General features: G+C 35.9%; 1 protein-coding gene across 4 annotated transcripts in view; it reads right to left on the bottom strand.

Moving 5' to 3' along the window:
• Window positions 1-1396: 1396 nt before the first annotated feature.
• RALGPS2 (Ral GEF with PH domain and SH3 binding motif 2) overlaps window positions 1397-26146 on the bottom strand; it is a 142701-nt gene continuing 117951 nt past the window's right edge. For 3 of the 4 annotated variants that reach the window (XM_019646499.1, XM_019646494.1, XM_019646507.1), the window contains exons 14-20: window positions 22910-22964; window positions 20424-20501; window positions 18711-18816; window positions 16889-16981; window positions 11740-11845; window positions 9716-9807; window positions 1397-7056 (exon numbers count right to left, since the gene is read on the bottom strand). In XM_019646499.1, coding sequence (XP_019502044.1) covers window positions 7027-7056; window positions 9716-9807; window positions 11740-11845; window positions 16889-16981; window positions 18711-18816; window positions 20424-20501; window positions 22910-22964 — 560 coding nt within the window. In that variant the 3' untranslated portion in view covers window positions 1397-7026. The remainder of the gene's footprint in view (window positions 7057-9715; window positions 9808-11739; window positions 11846-16888; window positions 16982-18710; window positions 18817-20423; window positions 20502-22909; window positions 22965-26146) is intronic. The other variant, XM_019646513.1, reaches the window with a different exon arrangement.

The raw sequence follows: 26146 nt of genomic DNA, 5'->3' as shown, positions 1-26146 counted from the left end.
TTAAAATCTCGTTTCTAGCAATAAAAACTGCAGCTTGCTTGTCTTGCTTTCAGAACGGCTTAGAGATGATAAGTTTCTGAACCAAAACTGGATGAAAATCTTGGCTTTGACAATGAGGCAATAACTAAGCAAATTCAGCAACTATTACTTCTAGTTGAGCTTGAGCTCTGGACAAGTCAGCCCAAATCAAATTCAAATTTTCGTGTGCACCAGGCACTGTCCTTGATTCTGATTTAGCTAATCCGGGGTGGTGTTCAGAAGTCATCAATTCAAACAAGCACCCAGGTGGGTGAAATACCGGTCTTAATGATCAACGATAATGGCGGTTCTTTCACAGGTGGCTTTTCTTCCATGTTTTTCTTGACTTGCCAGTTTGGCCTATAATGAATATGCCCCACTTGTTTATTTGGCTTCCCAGGTACTTCTCAGTTCACTATGACTTAACCATGCAAAGACCCCTTTTCTGTTCTACTTAACATTCCCCCTTCAGCCCTAATCCCACTCCCCGGGAGCAGAACTGGTAGACTGCCGACTGTAACAGTGACATGACCTTGAACACTGACAATGCTTGCTGCATGCTAGCCCTGCTCTAGGGCCTTAGGTGTACGAGTGAAGTGTAGCCTCACAGCTCTACAAGGTGGGTTCTGTCAGCATGCACACTTTAGAGATGAGAAACTTGAGAAGGAAGACTAAGTCGTCTGCTCAAGGCTGTGCTGCTACTAAGAGATCAAGTGTTGGAAGCCTGAATTCTTCAGCTCTAGACACACACGAGTTCCCGAAGGTTGCTTAGGGGCTCTCTGCATGGCCTCACCACTTACGGCCTCACCTGCATGCCTGATTCCCGTTTCTGGCCTCGCTGTATGGTGCGCTCAGTGGGCATCCAGTCCTGTATAGAGGCCTCCCCAGAGCCTCGAGATAAGCTCACGTGCGCGTCTTCGGTAGGTAGGGTATAGCCAACAGCTTGGCCAATGGCTTACAGGGGCCCCCACGCAGGTATTTTTATTTTTGTGCTTCTTCCAATTTAAAGCTCTACAGGCTGGAAGAAAGATTGTGTTTTCAGAAATGGTAAAATATGAAAAAAATTCATGTCTGAGAATCTACAGAATACAGTGTTAGCACAGAGGGCATCTCTGGGGACTGCTCGGATATCGTACTCTGGGTGGGGAGGTATAGTTGGAAATATACCCTTGATTCCACCCGTGTTCTCGGATAGAGAAGAGCAACTGAGGCTGCCCCAGACGGAAGCTTCTCCTTCCCAACAGAAACCTTGTCGAATATTGTAGAAAGAGGAAAAAAATCAAGTTAGAGGATTTATTTCCAAGTTAATGATAAAACGTACTTTCAAAGTTATGGAAGAAAATGTAAATGTGGTAATAAAGTATCCCTGCACAGCCTATATTTTTAAGTAATTTATTTCAATAGAAATATTTCAGAAAACTGTACTTAAATTCATTTTAAGTTAGCTTATGCAAACACACGGAAGATCTCACACTCACATTTGCATATTCAACAGAAACAAAAAATGAGAGAGGAACCGAGCTGCACATCACTCAGGGAGGTCATAGTGCAATCGAGTGCTTCATCATTAGAGGACCTCAGTTAATTGGGATAAAGAATAAAAATGGCTTGTGTTTTCCTGTACATTGTCATCACTGGATATTTATCCCACAGCCGGTTAGCTCCTTTACATTACACCCTGAACGAGTTCCCCATCCCCTCCCCACACGTACGCACTTCAGTAGGCTGTGAAACAATGAATCTGTCAATACTCAAGGTGTAGAAACTCGTGTGAGTCTGGTGGATTCTTGTCAGCTACTCTGTCAGACCTAGTAAGTCAGTAATTATTGGACTATATTTGTGAACAGTTCTAACAGGTGATATCTTCAGGGGAAACTTAATATTTGTTAACCGATAGCTACAGCACAGCTAATATTTATGAAATTTTCTGCTTGTGTATTAAACAAAAAAGTTTAATCCTAAAGCACTATAATTATATATTCCGCTACTTTGCAGCCTAAATGACTAGAACCAAAATTTCAATTCTGCTAAAAACTAACACTCAAGGACCAGATAACCCTTCACGTGGCTATGTCTACCTGCTACTCTGGGAGAGACAATCCCTTTAGAAATGTTGCAACTAGCATCTTGACTCAGTTGAACAACAGTAGTTCCAGATCTTGCAATAATCCCAGAGAAGCAAAATGTTTCCAGGCTTTGCTTTTACTGGGAAAGCTGGTTCAGGCTCTTAATTTCCTTTTAATTTATATGTTTGAGTTGTTTTCAGTTTCCTGCCATAAAATTTTCAAGTAAACAGTAACTGGTAGGTTAAGTGAGTGCTAGTTTGTTCTGAGTCTTATTTAAATAGAAGAATGAACCAAACTAAATCTCATTTCTGGCCAAAGGGACTCTCATTATAAGATTTCAGTTGCTTTAATAAAACCCAAACATTCTTTCTGGCTGTATCATATTCTTTTAGAGATTTTTGTGAAAGGCCTTATAATCACGTCTATGAGTAAAAAAACAAAACAACGAAAAACATCAACACCACAAAATAAACTTAGCTTGATGGATGCTCTTCAAAGTTGTTCTTAGGAGTGCTCATCTAAAGGTTGATTTGGGCGGATTTATTTTTAACCTCCCGGAAGGAGAGGAGCAGGGAGGGGTCTGCACAGACTTTCCGAGACCTGCTATGGGAAGGAGTAAGCTGGTGGAGAGAGGGATAGCACACACTCCTGGAATACAAGGAGTAAGAGGGCAAATGATTATTGTCATACTCAATGCCCTAAAATTGGTCTTCAAATTGGTAAGGCACTGACCAAGTTTTCCCCACACTGCAATTTGAGATACCGGTGTAATGAAATAGTTTTCAATAACCTTAAGAGTTTGCATGCACAGGTATCTTTCATTAGAATCTTCTAAATAGAAAAAAAATAGTTACTTTAGACACAAGCCATTTTTTAGGGGAGCAAAAGCAAAAAGTACTTCAATCATTTTGAAAAGGTTGACTTCACATGGAAAATAATTATCCTCAATGTGATTAAATAACAGTGTCTGTATCTCAAAGCTTAGAAAAAACAGAACACCACTCTGGCTGTAAAATCATAAATTTACTATGTTTAAAAGAAATAATACAAAAGGAGAGAAAATAAAAGCAAGCCCTAAAAGACCACTGAAGAAGTCAGACAAACTTCACCACTTGCTTTGTGTCATCTATTCCACTGGGCCACAGTCGAATTCATCTTCATTTCCAAAAAGGGATCCAATTATTTCAAAAGCCTTTGAAGCAGAGGGCTTCTTTTATTAAAGATTATCTTCTGTTAAGCAACAATGGTACCCCTTGTTTGCAGAAGAAGATAATATGGTGGTTTAAAAACTGGTTGGCAAGGAAAGTGCCTCAGAAAAAACAGGAGGAAAGTCAACAGTGGATATATTCTTTTAAAAAGTTAATGAATTAAATCTATTATTATTATTGACTTCCAATTAATACGATACCCTATAATTTTGTTTTCAGTAGTAAAGGCATATAGCTTACAGATTTAACCTAAAACAAAAAGAAAAAAAAGAAGACTTCTGCTCAAGTCCTTTGGCAAGGTAAATTCTAGTAATCCCAAGAGATCAACAGACTAGGCTGCTCTTAGAGGGCGCCCGTTTCAACTAACACAGAGAGTGTGTACACTCGAGACTGTAAACATTCTTCCTTCTATAACAACAGTACGCCTTGGTCTTCTTTACAAACCTTCTGAAAGAGGGATAAAGCCACTTATAAAAACTTTGCATCTATAAACACCCCAACTCTTGAAACATAGAAAGATCGAATGCCAAGGCAGCCCACAGAGAAGGCAGTGCAGCAGTCATGGCGTTCTCCAAACAGGAAAAACATCTGCCATTGAAGCACATGCCTAGGGAGAAAAAACACTCAAACTTGAACTATTTGGATCCCTTTTTGTAATGTTTACACAAACAATATTTACATAGTGAAGAAAATGAAATGGGAAGGTGTGTTTGATCAGTTCTCTTTCAATTCTGAGTTTGGAGGTTACAGTAGAAAAGGAATGCCTCTGAAAAAATAAGCAGAGCCCAAACACAGAGGGGACATGAAACCAAAAATAGTGCTCTGTAAAGTCATTATGCAGTTATTTTTATAGTTATATTTTAAAACTGACATGTTACTTCCATATGAAAAATAAACTTCCATGTTCAAACAAAATGTTAAATGTGAAGTGTCTCAAACTGTATTTTGGCTAGTATTATATACTATTCCACCAAGCTGTATAATATGCCTGTCATTACGCTATTCATAAACCAGCTAAAATTTAAATTAGCATGTCTAAGATTTCTTCTTGGTTAGGAGAGAAACAAATGAGCTTAATATTGATGGAAATTTCAAGCTTTTGAGACACTAATCTACTAATTTATAAAGACAGGCCTAATAAAAGGGAAATAAATTCATCAGCCCACTAATAAACTACCTAAATATTTAATATATTTTAGTGACATATTTTCTTTGCTTGAATTATTATTAGATATCATTTGGTGAATTGTAGATCAAAAATTCACCTACACTATTTTAATCCACTTCACTCACTGGTTTCCATTTGCTTCAAATGATAAAATGATTGTAAAAAGCAATGACTAATCTTTTGAATGAACGAATTTGAAGACAGAAACAATGGTGACTTCTACGCAGTTATGTTAAGAGTTTCAGTGTAAGGCCACAATTCTATATATGGACTATTTACCAAATTTGAACACTATTCTTACTCTGTGCAGCTTCCATTAATGTTTAGAACTGAAAAGATCAAACACACCTTCCAGGTTAGCTCCCTCTTTGGCAAAACTGTAATTTCAGGCTCTGACTTCCAGATGCATATCTCCACAGATACAGTTAACCGATCACATACCTACTTTAGCTTATTTATGACAATCAAAATAATGATAATAAAAAATCCACAGGGTTCTCATCCACATTTTTTAAAAAGCACATACACTGTTAAAAACACTTATTTCTGAAGAGAAAGGAACAAATTAAAGAATTAAAAAAATGCATAACAAAAGTAAGATGTGCAAGGTCTACACAGTAATACTGCTGGCTACGCAGATGGTGTCTTTCTCGGTACCCAACGTGGGCTAAGCTCGGGAGGTCATTAATTGAAAAATCATTCAGCATAGGCAACACGGTGCCCTTTCCAGCCCGTGTCATTTTCCACAAAACCAGAAATAATGGTATTTCTAACTGTGCTACATGAGAAAAATATTTGAACTCTTAATAGCCTTTGAAACAGAAAACTAAATTTAAAAACTTAGCACTCAGAAAAAGCTGTTTTACTTCCCTTTGGATAGATTCTTAGCTAATTACTCTGTGGGCAATATTTTCTATTTAAGTTTCAAGAGTGAAATACTTATCGGAAAAAAAAAGCATAACATTTTCTAAGAATCCAAATGGTAGAAATTTTGTGTGAGGCCTGAAGTACTAGAAGCCTATTAGCAGATATCACTCACAAAGCAATTCATTCTGGGCCATTGCTAAAACTTATGTCGTCTCATGGGTTTATAACATCCAACACATAGCCTTTGTTCAAATGCCAGTTTTTGTTAAAACTCTAAGGCATCCCATCTTCAAACTTTTTCTTTTGATAATTCAACATTTATCTTGGATGTTAAATGCATTATTGCATAGAGGAGCTCTTACAAAACTGGTTAGTCAACTACTCACAAAATATAGTTTCATGGTAGGGACCAATATCTGTATATATGTATGTATGTATGTATGCATATATGTATGTGTATATATGTGTAAGTTTTCAGAAAAAGTTTTGTAATAAAGGAAAGTTGTATAAGGAAAGCTTTGATACTTTAAATTCCTGGAATCTCAATCTTTCACCTTTTTTCCTTTTAAAATGATTTTGTATGCCTTCTAAGAAAATACATACATACATACGTGGAATCTCTTTTAAACAAATGTGATCCTGAATCTCATATTGAACAAAAATAGTGAAAATGAAAAATTAAAAAAACTGGCATTGTGCACATTAACACTGTAAAAGAAAATGCCCTGATGAAATAGCAATATATCACCTTGATGATAAAAATCACCTGTGGCTGGTAGAAGGGATAATCCAATTAAGTTGAAAAATGTATAATTACTGTAAAAATCTCAGAAAAGTTTAGGTTGGGCTTACAGTTCCCTAGGAGGCAGATCTGTGGTACAGAATGAATTACTATAGAAAGCTACACGTAAACCCAGTTAAAAAAACCATGTTTTCTGGAGCCCACTTGAAAAAAGTGTCTGGCATGTGAACACTCGGCCTTTATACCTCCGGCAGGAAGTAATGTTCCCCATACAGTACTAAATTTCAGAAGTTTAGCGTTTAAAAATATCTTCCCTCATCCAAAACCAAACAAAAACCCTCCCGAAGTCCCAAACAAACCCCAACGACTCACATTATAACATTTCTAATTCCTACACTCTGTGAGAAAGCGAGTGAGGCTGCAGACTAATGGAGGCTGAACAAACCTTTCAGGTAGACTGCTGGTAGAATCCTGCTACTTAGGGGATCTTTACACCTTGGTGCAAAACCAGCTCCTGACATAACCCATTAGAAATGTTTTTCCTTTTTACAGTATATCTAAAAAAGGTGACTCCCCCCTCCAAAATTAGTACAAAGTTAAAAGAAATGCAAATTAGCTATGATCTAGTCCAAGCACAGCACCGCCAGAAGATTCACACACACTATTTGGTGTTTCATGTTGGTTTTCCTTTCATTCTTTTAAGGCAGTGGTTTCCACAGGTCAGTTCAGAGATAAGAAGCATGGTCCATGGCAGTTTGTTTTGCAGCTCCGGTGTGTTCTCTGGGAATGTCTCACTTCATTCCCTGAAATTAGTGCTTTTTGGGTTCAGAGCTCCAAAGGCTGAGACGGAACCTCTGGGCGCGCTCTGGCACAGGACTGGCTTGCAGCTGGCGCTCTGTCATCAGGTCCTTGATTTCACTTTGGAGCAGCAGTCACCCTCTCTTCTTTCTTAGGCCTTTACTCAAAGGTCATCAAGTTTGTAGGAACCTAAAAAATATAAGCATTACAAACTGATGGTATTTTAAAAGTATTTAAAACACCACTTCTTATCTTTGTTATTTTAAGTAAGCCCAAATATTAAAATCTTTCTGACCTAAAAATGTCTTTTTAAAAAAGGAATGTGATATAAGGTGCTGCAATCATTTATTTATAATGAGTAAATCATGCCAGAATATTTTTGGAGAAAAACCGCTGAGATGAGCTAATACTCTCTCTTTCTAGTAAACTGAAGTCCGGGTGACAGAAAGGGCTAAGGCAACATCTTTTCTGTCAGCACAAGGGGCTCAGTAGATACTCACTGAGTGAATAAATGAAGGAGAAAATAAAAAGTGTGGCTCTAGTAGGGTGAGATTCCAGACAGACATGCTTGTGAACATTTAATTTTCTCCTTTACATGTATCACAACAAATTCCTACATGCCAATTTTTCAAATCCAGCACAGATAATTTTATAACAAACATTACTAAAAATTTCTTTGTGAAATCATGAAAGTAAGTATGAAATAATAAAACTGATTGTTAGGTAAGTTCTGATCTGACACTTTGTGACTGAAATATCAATAGGTAATATAACGGTTTGCTGCTTATAGACTGGATCAAAAATTTAATTTGTTTTTCTTACAAGTCTGAAATTCAAGAATAAGTCTTTGAAATATGAATATATTTGATTTTTAAAAATTAGTTGATGAGTCCTTAAGTCAAGGACTAAACAAATGCTCTTAACCTTTACTGCCAGTTTTCCAAAGTTGTGCTTGCTGGTAGAGATATTCATTTGCCAATGGTCATTTCTCTGCCCTTAAAAACAGCGTAACAGTTTTCACTCTTCAGCAATCGTTTTTTGAAAACCTAAGATACTGAATAAAAAGAATCTCCTGCACCTGTCAACTTTGGAATGAAAAATTCTTTTACCTGAATTATATAAATCAAATACAATGCAAATGCTCAAGTGCTTATGTTAAAAGTGTAAATTCTCAGGTCTAGTTGTAAGAAATCCGTATTTAAATAAAGTAAGTTTCATTTCCTCCTGAGTTCCCTGAATGTGATTTAAGGTGTTGTATTTGAGTCAATTACTGGGTTGTCGGAAAAGTCATGATGCATTTTTGCAACGAAAAACATAGAAAAAATATGTCATGATTTTTTCCGACAACCCAATAGTTTCTACTAGAAATTTTCAAATTTCGTAACTTCTATTTATAAATTTGCTACCATGATTCTTGCAAAATACAGAAAGAAACAAATAAAAACCATGTATACACATTTGGCTGACTTGTTTAGCAGGGAGGTCCACTAATACAGTGAAAGAAATTGAGCCTCTCTGCTGGCATAGTGTCTAGATTAATCTTGAAATCGGATTAAAAAAAAAATGACACTAAATACATTAAGCTACATTTAAAGAAAATGTACAGCATGGAGTTGAGTTCTAGAAAGTGTAGTCTAGGCAAAACAAGGTCTGTTCCTTTCATTCTGTCCCAGACACTAACTTGACAAGGGCAGGAGAGTAGGTTTTGCTCTATGGCATTTCATGTCCTTCATGGAGGTTGCTAAAAATGGTCCCAAATACTGCTGTTAGTCTTTCATACGTGCATGTGAAATAACAAGTGTAAGAGAACAAAGCCCATTCCAATAATACTTAAAAAGAATGGGCCTCAAGGATGAAGAGGGTTTATATCTCAGGTCCAGCACTTTTTACTTGTCTGACCCTGTGGAGGTCACTTAGCATCTCTGAGCCTTAGATTCTTCCCGTATCACGAAAGGGGGTAAGAACTGAGGTCTTGATACCACAGGGTGAAAAACATTTTTATAAGCTTTATAAACTTACATAGTATATTATTCAAAATTAGCTACTGATAACACTACCGTATTTCAGCACCATAAGCCAATGATTTTCAAATATATTAAACTAAAAACTGGTCTAAAAAAGTCCATTGAAATTTTTTTAACTGCAGTTGTGTTTGTCTGCTCAAATAATTTGTGGTTCAACTTTAAAACTGCAACAGTTTGGGAGAAACACTGTGGATTAACTCTCCTTTGCTGCTGAAAACGTTTGAATTAGACCCTCTTTGTTTCAGTAAAATAAAAACAAATTCAAGTGTTTCAGTGTTTCGCTGCAACCACAGAAACCCTCATCAAATTGTCAACAGAACACATAGAGATGAATTAGAACCAGTTTTATTAATTTGAAGTGCCCCCTAATTTTTACCCTTGCCTCTCGCTATACTCTACCAACACGGGCAGAGTTCCAGCTTCAGGGTCTTTGCACTTCCTGTTCCTCCCACCGGATCTCTGTTGCCCTAATCTTCATGTGGACACTCCTTCTTGTCCTTCATGTCAATGTCATCTCCTTAGGAAGATCTTCGCCGCTCACTCCTATTTATTTCAAGTTGTCTCTACTCCCATCACTCTATATCACATAATTCTATTGTGTTTCCGTTATATAGCTTTCACTATTTGAAATTTTATTTGTCTACTTGTTTATTGCCTGTCTCCTCACTAAAATGTGGATTTCATGTCTTGTTGACTACTGTCAACAAGAATAAAAACAAAACCACTTTCCTTCTTCATTCAGAAAGTCAGTCTGCTTCTCTTCGGAACACTTTTAAATGTGTGCTCGAGTTATGGACGATCTGAGGATTGAGAGGAATGCTCACCTGTTGTTTGTTACTTTGGCAGGCGGCACTCAGGTGCTTAAACCACAGCGTTGCATTCATCCTACTGCCCGCTTGAAACTTGTATGAGTTTCCTAAAATTATCAAAAACAAGGGAAAAATAATTAAAATTTAAGGACTCTGACATAGACTATAACTCTGCTACCAAAGAGCAAAATCAAACATGACTAGAGTTCCCAGTTTCAGGATTCTATTTCTCTAACACCTGATTTTCCAATACAAATAGAGTTCTCTGTGCTACGTTTACATGACATCATTTATGTAGAAAGCCACTGTTTTGCTGATTATGAATTGGAAGAGAAGTACTTTTGTCTCTTTAAATGTTCTTTGGAGGAAAGTATATCTAAATAAAATTGTTTGGGTTCTCTAGGTTTGTGTGTGTGGGCAACAGTGCAGAATATTGGTTCTCAATACTACTTAGATGATCTAACTATTAGATGTTAATATGAAGTTTTTACAGGCCAAAATGCTTTAGCGTGTTTAACACTTAGACATTAACTATTTAAGGATCAATCAGCCAACCTCAATACCAGCTATGCTTTTAGTTTTTAGTTACCTCTTTCTAAAAGAGGGCTTTCTGGGAAAATCTGATGAGGCACCTTTTTCTGTTTTAGATAATTGGAAAGTCACCTGTGTTGTGTGTATTTAGTAGACCTTATGTTGATACTAATTCAAGGTGGACAAACAATAAGGATTTTTACGAATTATGTGTATTAAGGTAATAAACTGAGAAAAGAAAGGATTCACGTACTATAGACTGCCCTAAGTTGAGCTTTAGTCCCTTTTTTCATTGACCTAAGTTCTTTTTTATTCCCCAGTTTTTACCAACTTCTATTTGCCTGTATAACTGCATTCAACGGCCCAGAAGCCTGATCTATATTTAGGCATTATACAGCTTTTCTTTGAGATTTTAACACTTAAAGAACTTTTTCACTTTTAGAAGCAAGTTTTTTTTTCATCAAATGCTTAATTATTCACATAATACTGTTTTGCTGGCTGAACTTAGATGAAGACATTAGATTAACATAAACAGAAGACACTTCTACAATTAAGCAGGCCACAAGTGTTAATGTCTATATTCAACATATTTTGCTTAGTTTTTACTTACACCGTATCATCCTAGAAGCAGAATATCTGTTGATATAAAATACATTCTGAATAGGTCAAAATGTAATTGTACAGTCAATATAAGGTAATATAATATTTCCATTGTGAGCTGCTAGAGCGGGAGGCTCTGGGCAGATGTGAAGGAATTTCCTTTCTGGCGTCCTCTGTGGTGCTTATCAGCAGCTGGCAGTGGTTTGGAGGGAAGAGTGGCGGTCGCACTGGGCTCTACTCTAGTGACCACCTGAGGCGCCCCTACAGGCGCAGGCAGGGGGTGTGATGGTTCCACACAGCCCACCCTCCAACTTCTTTCATCCACTTAATAAACCTCCTAAGGTCACTAGCCAACAGTTTTATTCATAAATGTCTCCATATTTTATAAGCAAAGTATTATAATCAAAATTATACTTCCTTGGAAACCGCTTTAAGTAAGCAATTAATTTAATTCAAAGTAATGGAATAAAAGTCATTCAAAGGAAAACCTCCACCACGTTCATAACTTAAGAATAACAATGTAATTTAGGGTATAAACAAAGGGGTACTGCATAGATGGCAAATCTCTGAGATTTTAAAGTCACAGCAGCTTATAGAGTCTCAAATTCCCTCCTGCCCTTCCTGGCTATTAGCTCTCTAAGGGATTACTTGGGCTTTTAATTTCAAGCTTATGCTCCTGCAGCAAAGAAAATAAGCTTGTTAAATAAGCTTATTAAATAAACAATAGACATTAATTGACATTGAAAATATTAGTATCATTACTATACATTATGTGACAGAAGTATTTCCCAAGGGATAAAACTACACAAACCTTCCCCTGGTTGAGTAATTCAGTTCAACTAGGTTTGGGCTTATCAAAAATTATGTACACACAGCACCTCAGCCTCTTAGCTACTGTAATGGTTCACCTTTCTCCGAGTCCGTCAGCAGGAAGAGATCTGGATGATGTGGGTCATCAGCCATCATCACCATCCATCCTACCACAGATACATTCTTATTGGATGTTGATTTGAACTGAGAGATAAAAAGATAATTAATGGTTATCTTTATGGCTCATCTTAAGCAAAATTTAAGTGTCGAAGAGCGTATTTTCAGGTTCTGCTAGTGAGATGAGACTTGTGACTTCACGCTGGTCAGGTCTGCTCGGGGCCTTTCATATGATCCCATCTAGGCATGCCCTCTTTTGATAGCCTCCTGCTTTCCAGATCTTCCTCAGTTTCAACTCTTCGCCAGCACCTAACTGTCCTGGTGTGTTTCCAAAGAGCATGATCTGTTAATGGACTGACAGATTCATCTGTGTTGTCTGGTCTGTTACTGTGCTACCCCTCCCTCTCATCTTTTCTTGTAGGAAACATGCTTGCACTTTAATAGAGGTGTTACTTTTCCCCCCCTCAGCTTTATGGAAATATAATTGACATATAACACTGTATAAGTTTAAGGTGTACAATATAACAGGAGTTTTATCTTAAACCTGATGATTTAATAAACCAGCAGTGATATTAGACAATTCTTAATAATATATTCTTATTTGTATTTCTAAAAAAAAAATTGTTAGCACGCTTGTTACATTTCTTAAGTTACACTTTAGTAATGAAAAAATGGCTGTTATAAAGAAGAAAGTTAGGTTAGTCTCATGCATGAACAAAATAAAAAAATAAACATTGAATAAAATATTGGCAACCTGAGTCTAACAGTGTATAAAAAAGCTGATACATGATGACCAAACTGGATTTATCCCAGGAATGTGAGGTTGGTTTAATGTTAGAAGTCAATTAATACCCCTAAGTTGGGTTTATTTCAAGAACGTATGGTTAGTTCAAATTTAGAATGATTAAAGTAAATCACCAAATTACCAGATTAAGAAAGTAAAAAATATGATAAACTCAGGTGATGTAAAATAAAAGCATTTGCTAAAATCTAATGCATATTTGTGATAGACTAGGAATAGAAGGGAACATCCTAATTCAGTAACAGTATCTACCAAACAAAGAAGAAAACACACAAACCCAAACCAAAGCAGGAGGGAAAAAACAAACACACAAATAAAAAAATCCCCTGCAACACAAATACTTAAGGGTAAAATGGTAAAAACATTTCATAATCAGTATTAAGATAAGGATGCCCACCACTGCTACCTTTATTCAATTGAATTGGATGACATAGTCAGTTCAATAAGGTAACGAAAAAGAAATAAAAGAGGGTGGAAGAAATAAAACTGCCATTACTCACAGATGGTATTATCTACCCTGAAAATCCACCCAAATCTACCACACTAATAAGGAACACTAGCAAGAATGCTTGGAAAAGATCGTTATGAAAATCAACTGTAATTATGTGCACCAGACATACAAAAGTCATTTATAAGAAAGGTATCTAGAAATACATGTAACAAAAGACATACTGTAAAGTATAACAGTTAAAAGACATTCAAGAAGACCTAAATTAATGGAGAAATACTGAGATGAAGAAAAAGATTAAATGTTGTAAGGATTTCAGTTACCTAAATTGAGCTATAGATTGTGTCATTCCAATAAAAATTCCAGTAGAGTTTTATGTGGAACTTGAGAAGCTGATTCTAAAATTTGTATGCAAGAGCAAAGGACCAGAACTAGCCAGGCTGCCCATCACAAAAACAATACTAATTTAGGGCCGGCCGAGTGGCGCATTGGTTGAGATTGCTTGGGATGCCAGAGGGCCCCGGTTCGGATCCCACATATGAGGGCCAGTGACACTGCCCTCCACAGCTAAGATGCTGAACGACAGCTCAGCCTGGAGCTGGGCTGCCATGAGTCGCCAGAGACGGCGTAGGCTGCAGCCCCTGTGGCAGTGGGTTGCCATGGGCTACCGTGTGTGGCCAGCAGCCAGCGTGAGCGGCCAGCAGCTGCAGTGAGCGGCCGTCCAGAAGCCGGCGACTGATCTGCCTCGCCAGAGAAGAGCGCAATGATGGTGCCAACTTGGGCCAGTGAAGCAACATCCTCCACAACTAGATTGAAGAACAAGACGACAGCAACTTGTCTGTTCCCCTTCCCCCAATTCCCCAGCACTGTTCCCATTCCCCCAATTCCCCCAATAAAAATCTTAAAAAAAAACAAAAACAAACAAACAAACAAACAAACAAAAAAACAATACTAATTTAAATTCCTGCCAACAGTGGATGACAGCCTGTGTTTCCCCATACCATGGCCAATGCTATATTATCAATCTTTAAATTTTTGCCTAATAGCCAACATCTTCTTTAATCTGTATTTTTAAGAACTAGTGAGGTTGATATTCTTTTCATGTTTATTAACCATTTATATTTCATCTTCTATATATCTCCCTTTTCCATTTCTCTATTGTTCCATTTTACTCCTGCTGAATCTATGTATGTCACAGATTTCTTTTTCAGGTGCAGTCTTGGTTTTAAAAATTTAACTAATCAAACAATAGTTATTCATTCATTACCATATAGTGATAGGTTCAAACATATCTGCAAAAATTTTTTACAATGAATACACAATACACTTCCATTAAAAATATTTTAGAGTGAATTTTTTCATTTTAAAACATTAAAAAATACAGACAGAACAAAATAACAGCCCCTCTTCTCTCTCTCCAGTTACTCTACCTTTCCAAACCTACTTTGCTCCTCACAGGCAAAAAACGTACACTTTAGAGTAACAACTACAGGTGTGTAGACTTCCAGATTCCTTCTGCATTTACATACATATATGAAGAAGTATGTTTTCATTAGTGATTTTTTCTCCTCCAGTTTTTTTATTTTGAAGAGGCTGAAACTACACATAAGTTGGAAAAAATGCTTCAATGACTACCATATATCTACCTTTTGTATTTGCTTGATCTCTTTGAACATTTAAATGCAAGCTGCAGAAATCATAACATTGAACCCTAAAATATTTCAACACGAATCTCCGAGGAATATATTCCTATATAACCACAATGTAATATCTTAAAAAAATTAATAGATACTATCATATAAAGTCCACATGAAAATTTCTTCAATTGTCCCAATTATGACTTTTATTATTGTTTTTTAAAGAAGACTACCTCCAGGGTTTAACCAAGGTAACACACATTGCATTTACCTGTTGAGGTTATTCAGACTCCTGTACTCTAAAAAGGCCGTCCTCGCCCCAACCCCACTGTCAAATTTTGTTCTTCAGAATCCAAGCCAATTATCTTGCAGAATGTTCCACCATCTGGATTTGATTGTTTCCTCATGATTAGATTCAGATTAGATTTTTGGAAAGAATACTACGACATAGGTGGCGCTCTGTTTATAGAACAGATTTTAAACCTTTATCTGTTGCTTATTTATAGCCAATATTGTCTCTCAATTTGTATTTCAATTTTGTTTGAAAAGAGTTAAAAAATTTTTTCCCCTTCATTGCTTTTATTCTGTACCACTATCTCTTCTGACCTAAAATACACACTAAATGTAAACACGGACCTTTCTCTATAGCCTCAAAAAATATGAGGACTACAGTCCATTTCCTTGGCACTCGATTTGATTTCCTCACAGCCCATTATGTTCTAATTTCTAAACATTTCATATACATGATTTATCAGAAACCTCGTTTAATTAAGAACCCAAACTATCATAGTATGTTATTAGTAAAGTAGCAACATCAAACACAAAAAGATATTTAACATATGCAGTAGATGACAAATTTAGTTATCTTGTCAATTCTCTAATTTGGATTCTTTATAATCAAAGTTAGGGGGAAGAAAACATTTTATTTTGAATAGCTACTTCTTTGTAATCATCAACTAAGTGAAATCCAGCCAAGAATCTCAAAGTAGCTATGTGAACAGTTAATTATTAATATATCTGAGGACAAAGGATTTGATTAAGCTACACCAACTTTTTCTTTTCTCTTTATGAGTACAGCAATACTAACCAGAGGCAATCACTCTACAAAATAGTGAAACTAATGTGTGTAATTTTCTTTAACATGAGGTCAATACAGTCAATTTGAGCAGAATAAAAAAAAAAATTGTCCTTTACTTCAATGCGAAGACTCCATCTAAAAAACTTTAACAGTGGGCAAAAAAGCCATTGCTTAAGAATTTATGTGATTCCATTCAGCTACAGTTAAAAGCTGAGGCAACGTGTTGTTTAAGGAAACGTATATGGTAAACTCTAACGAAAAGCCAGGCAATGACTGACATGAAACTCAGGATGGTGGCTTCTGGGGGCCTGGCTGATAAAGAAAGAGGTGATGGTATCGATGGCACTTCCCACATTCACTCAAACCAAAAAATGTACTCCGTGTGACTGAAGGGATGAACTGAGAGGATACAGCATGCAGTGTCATTTGGGTAATTCAGAAATAGTAAAAGGACTTATTTTTCTTTTTCAGTGGCTTACCTTTCTTCACTTAATTCCCCCACAAAATACATGATTTAGAAATAAAATTCCTCTTCAAGAGATTTTATTAATGCAACAAGGAAAATTATTCTTCCCTTCAAAGATATATCACTGGCATATAAAATCAAAACAGCATGCAATGAAAATTTATAGAAAGAGTCTTCACTTGGAGAAAGGAGCACTATGAGGCTTCTAAGTAACATGAAGCCCAAGAGAGTGTACCGTAATAACCACAGTTAACTATTATCCCTTTTCACTGTTGGGAAAACCCCTCAATCAGAGATTGAGGTGCAAAGATCTTTAGATGATGTTTGCAATTTTTCACATTTTATACATTAGGAACCAAGGCTCCAAAGGCAACAGTTTACAGCCACTTTCTGACTTCCCAGGTTTGGGAAGGCTTTGATGCCAAGATACGTATTTGTAATGCGCAGTTTTGACACTTGCAATGGAAAAATAGCATTCAAAAAAGAAACGTCAAAATATGGAAGTTATACCAAGACTTTCCTTGTAATGGTCTTACTAAATAAAAATAATTCCATTACAATACTCAGATAAGGAATAGGTGTAAGAACTTCTGGATTAGAATATGAGAAAAAAAGCCCCAAACCGTTACTTTCCATTAGGATTCCTTTCTTTAAAGAGGTTATGACATTATGTTAACAATTTAGAGGAGGAATACTTACATGTTTTCTTTCTGTAGCCTTTAGAGATTTGGCAGCATAGTAAAACAGCTGTGTCCCACACAAAGCCGCCCAATATTTTGTCCAGGATGCAACCTGCAGAGCACAAACACATGAGTAATTAATGCAATGCTACTGGCATCTCAGTTTCTTCCCTTTCTTAGTGCCAATCATCTCTAGCTTGGCCCCACTCCAGCCACCTTAGCCTACCCTTAGAGGGTTTCACCTCTGAAATCTTTCTCTCCAATATTTCTATCACTTCCACTTAATACACTCTACCAGTACTTTCATTTAGGTAATTATTGATCTCATCAAGAATCCTACCACTTTTTAATATTATCTAGTATTGCCACGGCCTCCCAATACCATATCCTCCCTCTCCTTTCTTTACACTGAGCCTATATCGCCTGGTCCAGCACTATGCCCTCTCTCTTCCAAACACTTTAATCTCATTGCCCTGCTCCCCGATATAACCCTAACCCTAGTTAAACCTAACCATCTTTTCTTCTCCAGCTACACTTTCTTCATATACCATGTATCTCATCCAGGCCCATATTTCAAATACTATCTGTGTGCTAATGACTCCCAAATGTTTATCTCTGGCCACCATCTCTCTGCTGACCTTCTGAACTGTACTTTAAAATGACAAACTGACACCTCCCCTTAATTATCTAATAAGCATATCAAACTGCACTTGGCCAAGACCTACCTGCTCCCTTTCTCTATTTCAGTAAATGTCCCCAACGTTCACCCAGCTCAGTCCCAAACCGAGAAGTTATCTTCACTTCCGCGCTTTCTCTCATACATCACATCTAATCCATCATCAAGCAGCCCTGGCCTCTCTGACGTCATTTGTCCCACCTCCTCCGCTTTCAATGCTTCGAGCTCCTCGCATGGCCAGCTCACCTTCCTCGTTCAGATCGCGGCTCAGACGCCTCGCTATGGTGACTTCTCTCCTCACCCCATCACTCTCCACCCCATTACCTTATTTTAAGGGCTTATTTTCTATTTCTCCTCATTGGAATGTCATCTCCATGAGGCAGGCCTGTGTTCGCTGCTCTATTTCTGGCATTTGGCACCGGGAGGTGGGGACATGCCTCAACCGACATGCTATCCTTAGTTCATTAGCTGGTAACGTGGGCAGCAAAATCAGATCCCTTAGATGTAAATGATTTTTATTTTTTAAGAAGCCCTCATATCTTCAAAAACTTTAAGTGTGGATATATATCAGAGCTTTTATTCTAAATTAGATAAATATATTACTTGAGAAAAGAAAATCTTTCTTTAGTTGTCAAACTACTTTGCTGTTGTTGGGGAATAACAAACTTTTGTGTTACATATGAAAAGCTTTGTTCCACCAACTTTTAAAAAAATATATCATTATGGATGGTTTGGAGGATATTTACTACCTGGGTTCTATTTCATGCAGGAAAACAAAACAGCATCACTGAGTTAAACAACTTAGAACTGACAAAACAAAATGGGTTGAATTCCAATTTATAGGGCTCTTACTTTCTTTCTCTTTTTCCTAAACTTATTACTAAAACACTTCTTATCAGTATATACTTCAAGATTCTCTGAGAAACGATTTTGAATAAGAACTATATTAGGGGACAAAGAGAGGTTCCAGAGTGCCTTGATTTAAGCATCATAAATGTACCATTTAACTGAAATTTACATGAAAACATTTGGTGAGGCAAATGTGTATATCTTGAATTATTTCAAGTGTACTGTAAATCAGTTTTATTTCAATTGTCTTCATATTTTTTAGGGTCCTATATACACTCCATATTTTTAGAAGTGCTAAAATATGATAACATCTTACTGTAGGCTTTTTGCCTTCTTTTAACAAAGTTTTTCTCCTGAGAACACCTTGAATAGTAACAGCTCCTGGATATAAATGCACTGCCAAATCTTCTGATTCTGCAGAACTGCAATAATGAAATGAAGAAAAAAACATGTAAGAGCTTTAGAGCACAGTAGTTATCAAGGAGCTACTTAAATGAAATGTAATTATTCTTGATTTTAAAACTTTGTTATTTTATTCAGAATGAGAGGACACTGACAATTATAAAGGTTTACTGATCTGTAATGTATAAGCTGTCACAAAAGATAATCAGAAAATTATTAAAGTCAGCAGATGATTAAAAAACACATACATTTTATTACATATTTGAACAAGTGTAATTTAGAAAGAATAGGGCAATTTACTCTAGTGAAGATTAAATGAAAGATTTGAGACTTCTCTTCTTAACATGCCACACTGCATCAGTGCTGTGAACTTTTTCCCCAACAGAAACTTTAAGTCCTGGTAGGAAAGATGAGGGTTCTATTTGTTAGAAGTATTTATGCACATAAACCTCAAAACAAAAATAACAAAAGCTTCAAAAAGAATAAAATGAAAAAGAAAACCCATGATTCACTGAATTCTAAAATAGGTGAAAGAATAAAAGCAGTAACAACATATAAAATAACTGGCTTTCTACAATAAATTTTAATGACATTTAAATGCTATCAATGCATTAAGTGTTTGACTAACAGCTCTCCAAGAAAGGAATAATTCCAAAACCCAAGGTTTCCTTTTCATAGATCTTAAAAAAACCATCACAAAATAATCAAACATTTAAATATCTTTCCCCAACTGATTTAAGGTCCTATATTTAAAACAAAAATAATTTCTACATGAGTTAATTAAAACACATGAAAACCTGTCAGTCATTCTCTGGTGACCTGACTGAGCCGCAGAATTCCTGTAACAGCGAAGAAAACTGAAGTTTGCCATTTTATCCCTTTGTGATTATTTAGATGTCTTCAAAGTGACTTAATAGCCTAGAAACCACTAGAAATTTCAGGCAGGCTAGAAATATTTATATTCAGGGAGCTATACAAAAGGAAATCAGACAACGTCAAATGGACATAAAGTTCACTTCTAAAGTTGATTATTTTGTTGTATCATGAATTGGTTGATTACCTATTACACTGACCTCCAGCCCCCAAATCAATCTACCACCCTTATTTTCTTCTGCAGCTGATAACAGGGCAAAAAGAGACCTGGTTTAACAAGATGAACCACTGAATGAAGATGAGTTTAAATACACAAGTATCATGTAATGAAACAGACTAGTCTGAATTCAGGGCCTGCAGTGTATTAAAAAAAAATTATTTCAAAAGACAAATCTAATTAGCTAAGTAAATGTTTTGATTGTAGCCTTTGAATAACAGGGGGATTTTTGTATTGCCCATCCAATAACGAGCAGCATTAGAAAGACCTGTGCAATTAAAAAGCTACAAACTTGGAATTATTTTTAAAATGTGACATAAAGATGCAAGTTTTCAGCAATCAGCTCTGTGGATCAGAAAGAATAGCTCAAATTTATCTCTAGATTAAATCTTGGCAAGAAAGTTTTCCTCGGCATTTTTAAAGTTTTTAAACCAATTAGTTGAGAAAGAACAGAAATAATGTGAGACCGCACCCATGTAAGCCAATCACCAACACCAGAGGGGAGTTCTGTGGCCCCTGAATGCAGGGGAATTGTACCTGCTGGCCTTCATGTGGCCTCGATAGCCATTTCGTGCCACTCGTGTCACCGGGCCGAGAGAATGGTATAATCTGTTCCTGTTGGATTCCATTATAAATTGTATATATTACATATACTTTTACTCACATAATCATCAATACCTAGAACAGTATAATTTCTTTGTGTAATACAGCTTTCCAAATCTTACAAAAGGTTTGTATGTGATTGTTTCTCTTTATTTTTTAAAGCATGCAGCACAGATTTCAAAAGTTTTTCTTTTACTATTGACACTGGATCATTATAGATGCTTAGTACATATCATACATTTATATATATACATTCACTGTCACAAATCTGCTAAAATAATTAAAGAGCTGTTTATAACCAGATATTATCAAAACCTGAAAAATAGTTCAAAAGTCCTTTAGTTGTCTATTCCAGTTCTTGGATTCTAATTTAAACATGACACCTGGATTCATATAAATAATTCATTTTTATTATATGTCCCTATGAAGACACCTAAAAGCAGTGTGGCCTGTAATCTTAAAATAACAATGTGACTGAAACACTGTATTTTCCTCCCTATCCTTTACATTAAGTCCAAGAAAACTAATGAGATAAACTGAGTAAATAAAGGCACTATTTTATTTCCACGTCAACTGAAATAAATGATAAAGCCAATAAAGATAAAAATGGTATGAATTAATATTTATCCGAAATGGCATGTAATACTTAACAAAGGAAATAAACACACACACACACACACACACACACACACACACACTGATATTTCTTTGCCTGGGAAAAGCCAAAAGTAGCACGTTGATAAATGATAGTTAAAACAAAAAGCATTGTTTTAGCAATGTAATCAGCAACATATTTGATGTTTCTTTAGGAAATAAGAACAGAAAATGGCATGTTTAACATTCAGAGTACTATTTTCAAGTTCATTATCTATTTTAAATCCTAGTTCTTTATTCGCTTATTATTATTTCATGTCTGCATCATTTTGGGCAGCATTAATTTGCTCTCAGAATGATCCAAGAGCCACTGATTTAAACTTGGCACAAGTACAGTTTTTTTTAGCTATAAATGTCTCCAAAGCAAAACATTTGTCATAAAAGAAAAATATTGATTTGAGATGTGAAGGTAACACTGTTAAGTATGTCTTCAGAAGTAACCTGCTGAGATGAGAACAGACTATTTAATACACCACCATTCTGGTTACTCACTCATACCTCAAGCAATCTGAGGGACAATTTTGCTCATCGATATTTTCTATCCAAAAATTACAATACACTCTATAATCAACACGATGGTACAGTACAGACAGCTTGCCAGAGGCAACTCTTGTGTTTTTCCCGTTTCAGGCAAACCCAAATAAAGAGACTGAAAGTAAAAGTTGGAAGAGAAATAATATGCAAAACCAAATTGTTAAGAATCCCCCCAAACAAAAGAGAACAAAACTTGGGAACACTGATAAAGCAAAAAGTACTTTGAAATATGGGGTTTACAAGTAAAATCTTAATTATATAAGGGTGAGAATTCTTTATGAACTGTTATCAAGAATAAGGACATAATTTCCCAATTAAACAACATGAAATTAACCAATTCAAATATAGTTTAATTGTTTTCCATTAAAAAGTCACTGATAGGGAGGTTAGGTAACCAAATATTTTCAATTCCATCAATTTTAATATGACCTTCAAAATTCAATCTAAATGACACTATGGTTTAGAAACTTCGGTTGCTTAGTTTATACACAAAGAAGAGCAATTATTTTGGTGAAGAGTCAAGTATCTTATAAGTATAAAAATGAGAGAACTGAAATGGCCAAAGACAATATAAAAATCCTAATGAACATTTAGTAAATAATTATCTGTAGTATTTGGCTACATTATTAAGGACAGCTTGTATTGGAAGATCAATACAGCATGACATGCTGCAGGCCAGCGACGGCTTTTATAGCTTAAAGCAGTAAGGAAAGGAGAAGGAAGTAGTTCTGTACAAATCTGTGCGCTCTGTGCCTCTTTGAGTTAATGACAATTTAAATTCAAACTTTAAGCTGCTTGACTTACTGTATAATTTAATATTTACTAAGTCTTTTGGCCTTTGACAAAGTAGCAGACAATGAAGTTGACCATTCTATTAAATGCTTTAAATCACTTAAATCAATCAGAACTCAAGAAAATAATTTTATTTTTCAACACATAATAGATAAGTTGACTCTGATTATAATTTAAGTGTACTAAAATTCATATACATGTGTCAAGCCAGCCACCATATAAAACATTTATTAGATAACACTCAATTCCAGACATAAAAGATCAACTCCCAATTTCTGCCACCATCAGGAAGCTTACACAGTCCCTTAGAGACATGTAATAAATATTACCTTTTAAAATTCATATGACCGTATATGAATTCATGTGAATTATATTATTCACATACTTGCACACAGACAAAAAATAACCTAAAAGCAATTCAAATGGACCATTTTTCTTACCTTTCAAAAGCAGGCCATGAGGTCTCTTCGCTTAGTTCAGAACCATCACTGCTACCTAAAATCAAAAGTTATTCTATTTTTGAAACATCAGAATTGCAGTTTGAATTTATTTAGAAAATAATTTCTCTAATTGTGCTTGTAAAATGACAATGGTGTTATTTGTTGCTGAACTTATACATATGAATTCTTCCTTCTAATATTATTGCTGCTACACTTATTTTGCAATGTATTGGAATATAGTTGACAAGACTACCTAAAATAACAAATTAACATAAGACATTTTTTGCAGGTCTACTTATAACTCAAATTCATTATGAAAATAAACATTCTTTCTACCATCAGAGAATGCACATAAGCACAAATTTTTCTTATTAGGTTTGTCATAATTTAAGACCACTATAATTATGAAATTCTTAGAGTTTCATGGCATACTTCTTTCCCTTTGTATTCCTCTCAATACCTATTACTATCCTAAGAATAAAAAGTTAAATGAAATTCCATTTTTGCCTTTAGAGGCAAGGTAGAAGAGGATGGAATACTTAAATTAAAAAAAAAAAAAAGGTGCTGTAACAATAGCACCGGAGTATCTCTCTGGCCAGAATATCATTTAAAACAGAAAGTTTTAAATTAGCTAAAGAAAAAACTTAGGGGAATGAATATGGAGAGTCCAAAACAGCTTAGATTGATTTAAAAGTTATTTTACAGATAATTCTGGCTCTCAATAAAAGTGATGATTAATATGTCCCTTATGTATCAAGTTGAATTATCTATCTGACTTTTACAACCAGTGCACCACAAGACTCTAACGCTATAAGGTACCCATTACATGTGATAAATTAACACCTCTTCTATGTATTTAGAATGGCCCTAGCTATGCACCACCCTTGTCAGAGCTGAATAAACTGCCATTGAAATAATCAGCTGGTTGTGTGGTTCAGAAAAGAAATTGGAGTTAATCTGTTGGTGGGTCTTGTAGATGACTTTTTGATCTGTAGCATTATGTGGTAAAGACGAACAATTTAAACATAATTAGCATAATTAAGCATAATTTAATTAAATTAGGCATAGTTTAAGCATAATGTCTACAAAGGACTTATTTGTAGACAATGCAAGCTTTTTCAGAAGCATAGAGTTCACAGTGGACATGTCTTCCGTAGCTAAGCAAGACTACCGCAGGTTACTTAGGCCGTCTAGACCACATTAGATAATGGTAGTAGCCGTTGTCCTAGCATTGGCTAATTTCTCCAGAGTACTTTTTCAAGCTTCTGTAGTATAGATTAATACAGTATATAAAACTTACAACTAATGAAGACACCCTTTTGCGATTATGAATTTGTGTGTGTGTGTGTGTGTGTGTGTATTAACACCTACCATTTGTGGTTATAGACATACTTTCTTTTCAGAATGTTAAAGCTTTGAAACAAAAACCCTAGGAGGTAATGCCTATGTCTCATGTTCTTAATTCACATATAAGGATGTAACAATCTTCACTGTTTATCTACATAAGAGTCATAGGGTAATTAAAAAATAAACACAAAGGCAAAAATTAAATTAGACTCTTCCTGTTCTAAGAGAAAAGTCTCCAAACTGAGACACTAACTGTAACTGAATGAAATAATTAGATAACTTATCTTGCAACCAAAAGAACATCTATGAAAAGTAAAAGCCACAAATAATAAACTAGAATGTAATGTATTATCATTATAATACTTACAGAAAAAAGTCAAATATTTTATATACACCCCCCCCCACACACATACATACACACACACTAGAGCTGTAATTTTAAAAATTATTAATTTTTGCTTTAAGTGACATGCAGGATTGTATAAGTGCAACAAGTTTTTAGCTGAAAATTTCTTCCTTTCTCTTTCTATAAATTATTTTGTGCATTATTTTCCAGATTGAGATTGGTATTTGTATATAGGCAACTTACAGCATTAATAAAGAAGTATTTCAGGTGGCCAACTTGTCTTCTATTTTGTATATTTTGTCATCATTTAATCATCTGCATTTATGAAAAGGGGAATGTAGGAATAAAAAACTGCTGAACGGTGTTGGAAAGCTCTAAAGCAATTTCATTTCCAGGGTATGGAACTCTCAAGGGTTAATGAAGTCTCTATGTTCAAGAAAATGAACTGCATTTCTTTCTATTGACAGTTTATCAAAATTGAGACAATCATCTTAACAATAGGCTTAGCCCTTGAGCAACCTGGCACTTAATAATAGAAGAGAACATTTTCCTCCTTTGCTGCTTTTTAAAAGTAAAAATAGCATTGCACGGAGAGTTTCTAATTATCAAAAGAAATAATGGTCATCTAGAAGATTCCTAAGATAAATAAAATTAGGGAATGAAAATCAATTCCTGGGCAGGCTGAGTGGCATGTTGGTTAAGAGTTGGCTTGGGACACCAGCTCTGAGCAGCCGGGCCCCGGTTCGAATCCCACATGAGGGCCAGTAACACTGCGCCCTCTACAGCTAAGATGGTGAACAACAGCTTGGCCTGGAGCTGGGCTGCCGTGAGCTGCCGTGAACCATTGTGAGCAGTCGTCCAATGGCCTGCAACCGATCTGCCTCTCCTGGGAAGAGCACAATGATAATACCAACATGGGCCAGTGAAGCAATGTCCTTCACAACTAGACTGAAGAACAAAAGGACAGCAATTTGTCTGTTCCCCTCCCCCAATGCCCCAATAAAATCTTAAAAAAAAAAAAGAAAATCAGTTTCTCGCTCAATCTCACATCCCTGTCCAGGATGGTCTCTACTCCTGCTCCTCTTCAGAGGGGCTCTGTCTTTCCTCACCTCTCACTCTCCGGTCTCCTCCAATCAAGCTTTGTCCGACTATTTTATGAAGCAACTCTAGTCAAGGTCACCAGTGACTTTTATCTTGAAAAATCCACTGATTAATTCCCATTCTCATCTTCTCTTTTTTGCATTTGATATTGACACATTCAATACTTCCCGCCTCCTGGAAACACTTCCTCTATTGGGCTTTGGTGATACCATCCCCCGTTTTTTTCCCCCTACTTCATTGGCCCATCCTTTTGTAAAACAACAACAACAACAACAACAACAACAACAACCAGGTCTCTAAATGTTAGAATGTCTTTATTTATTTACACTCTCTCCCTAGGTGACCTCAACCAGTCCCAGGGCTTGAAATACTATAAATATGCTAACTCTTACACTTGTATCTACAGATCTGATGTTACCCTACTGAGCTTCAAATTCACACAA

Source organism: Hipposideros armiger, unplaced genomic scaffold (genome assembly GCF_001890085.2).
Source record: "Hipposideros armiger isolate ML-2016 unplaced genomic scaffold, ASM189008v1 scaffold_6, whole genome shotgun sequence".
NCBI classification, from domain to species: domain Eukaryota; kingdom Metazoa; phylum Chordata; class Mammalia; order Chiroptera; family Hipposideridae; genus Hipposideros; species Hipposideros armiger.
This window is presented reverse-complemented; position numbering and strand designations above follow the sequence as displayed.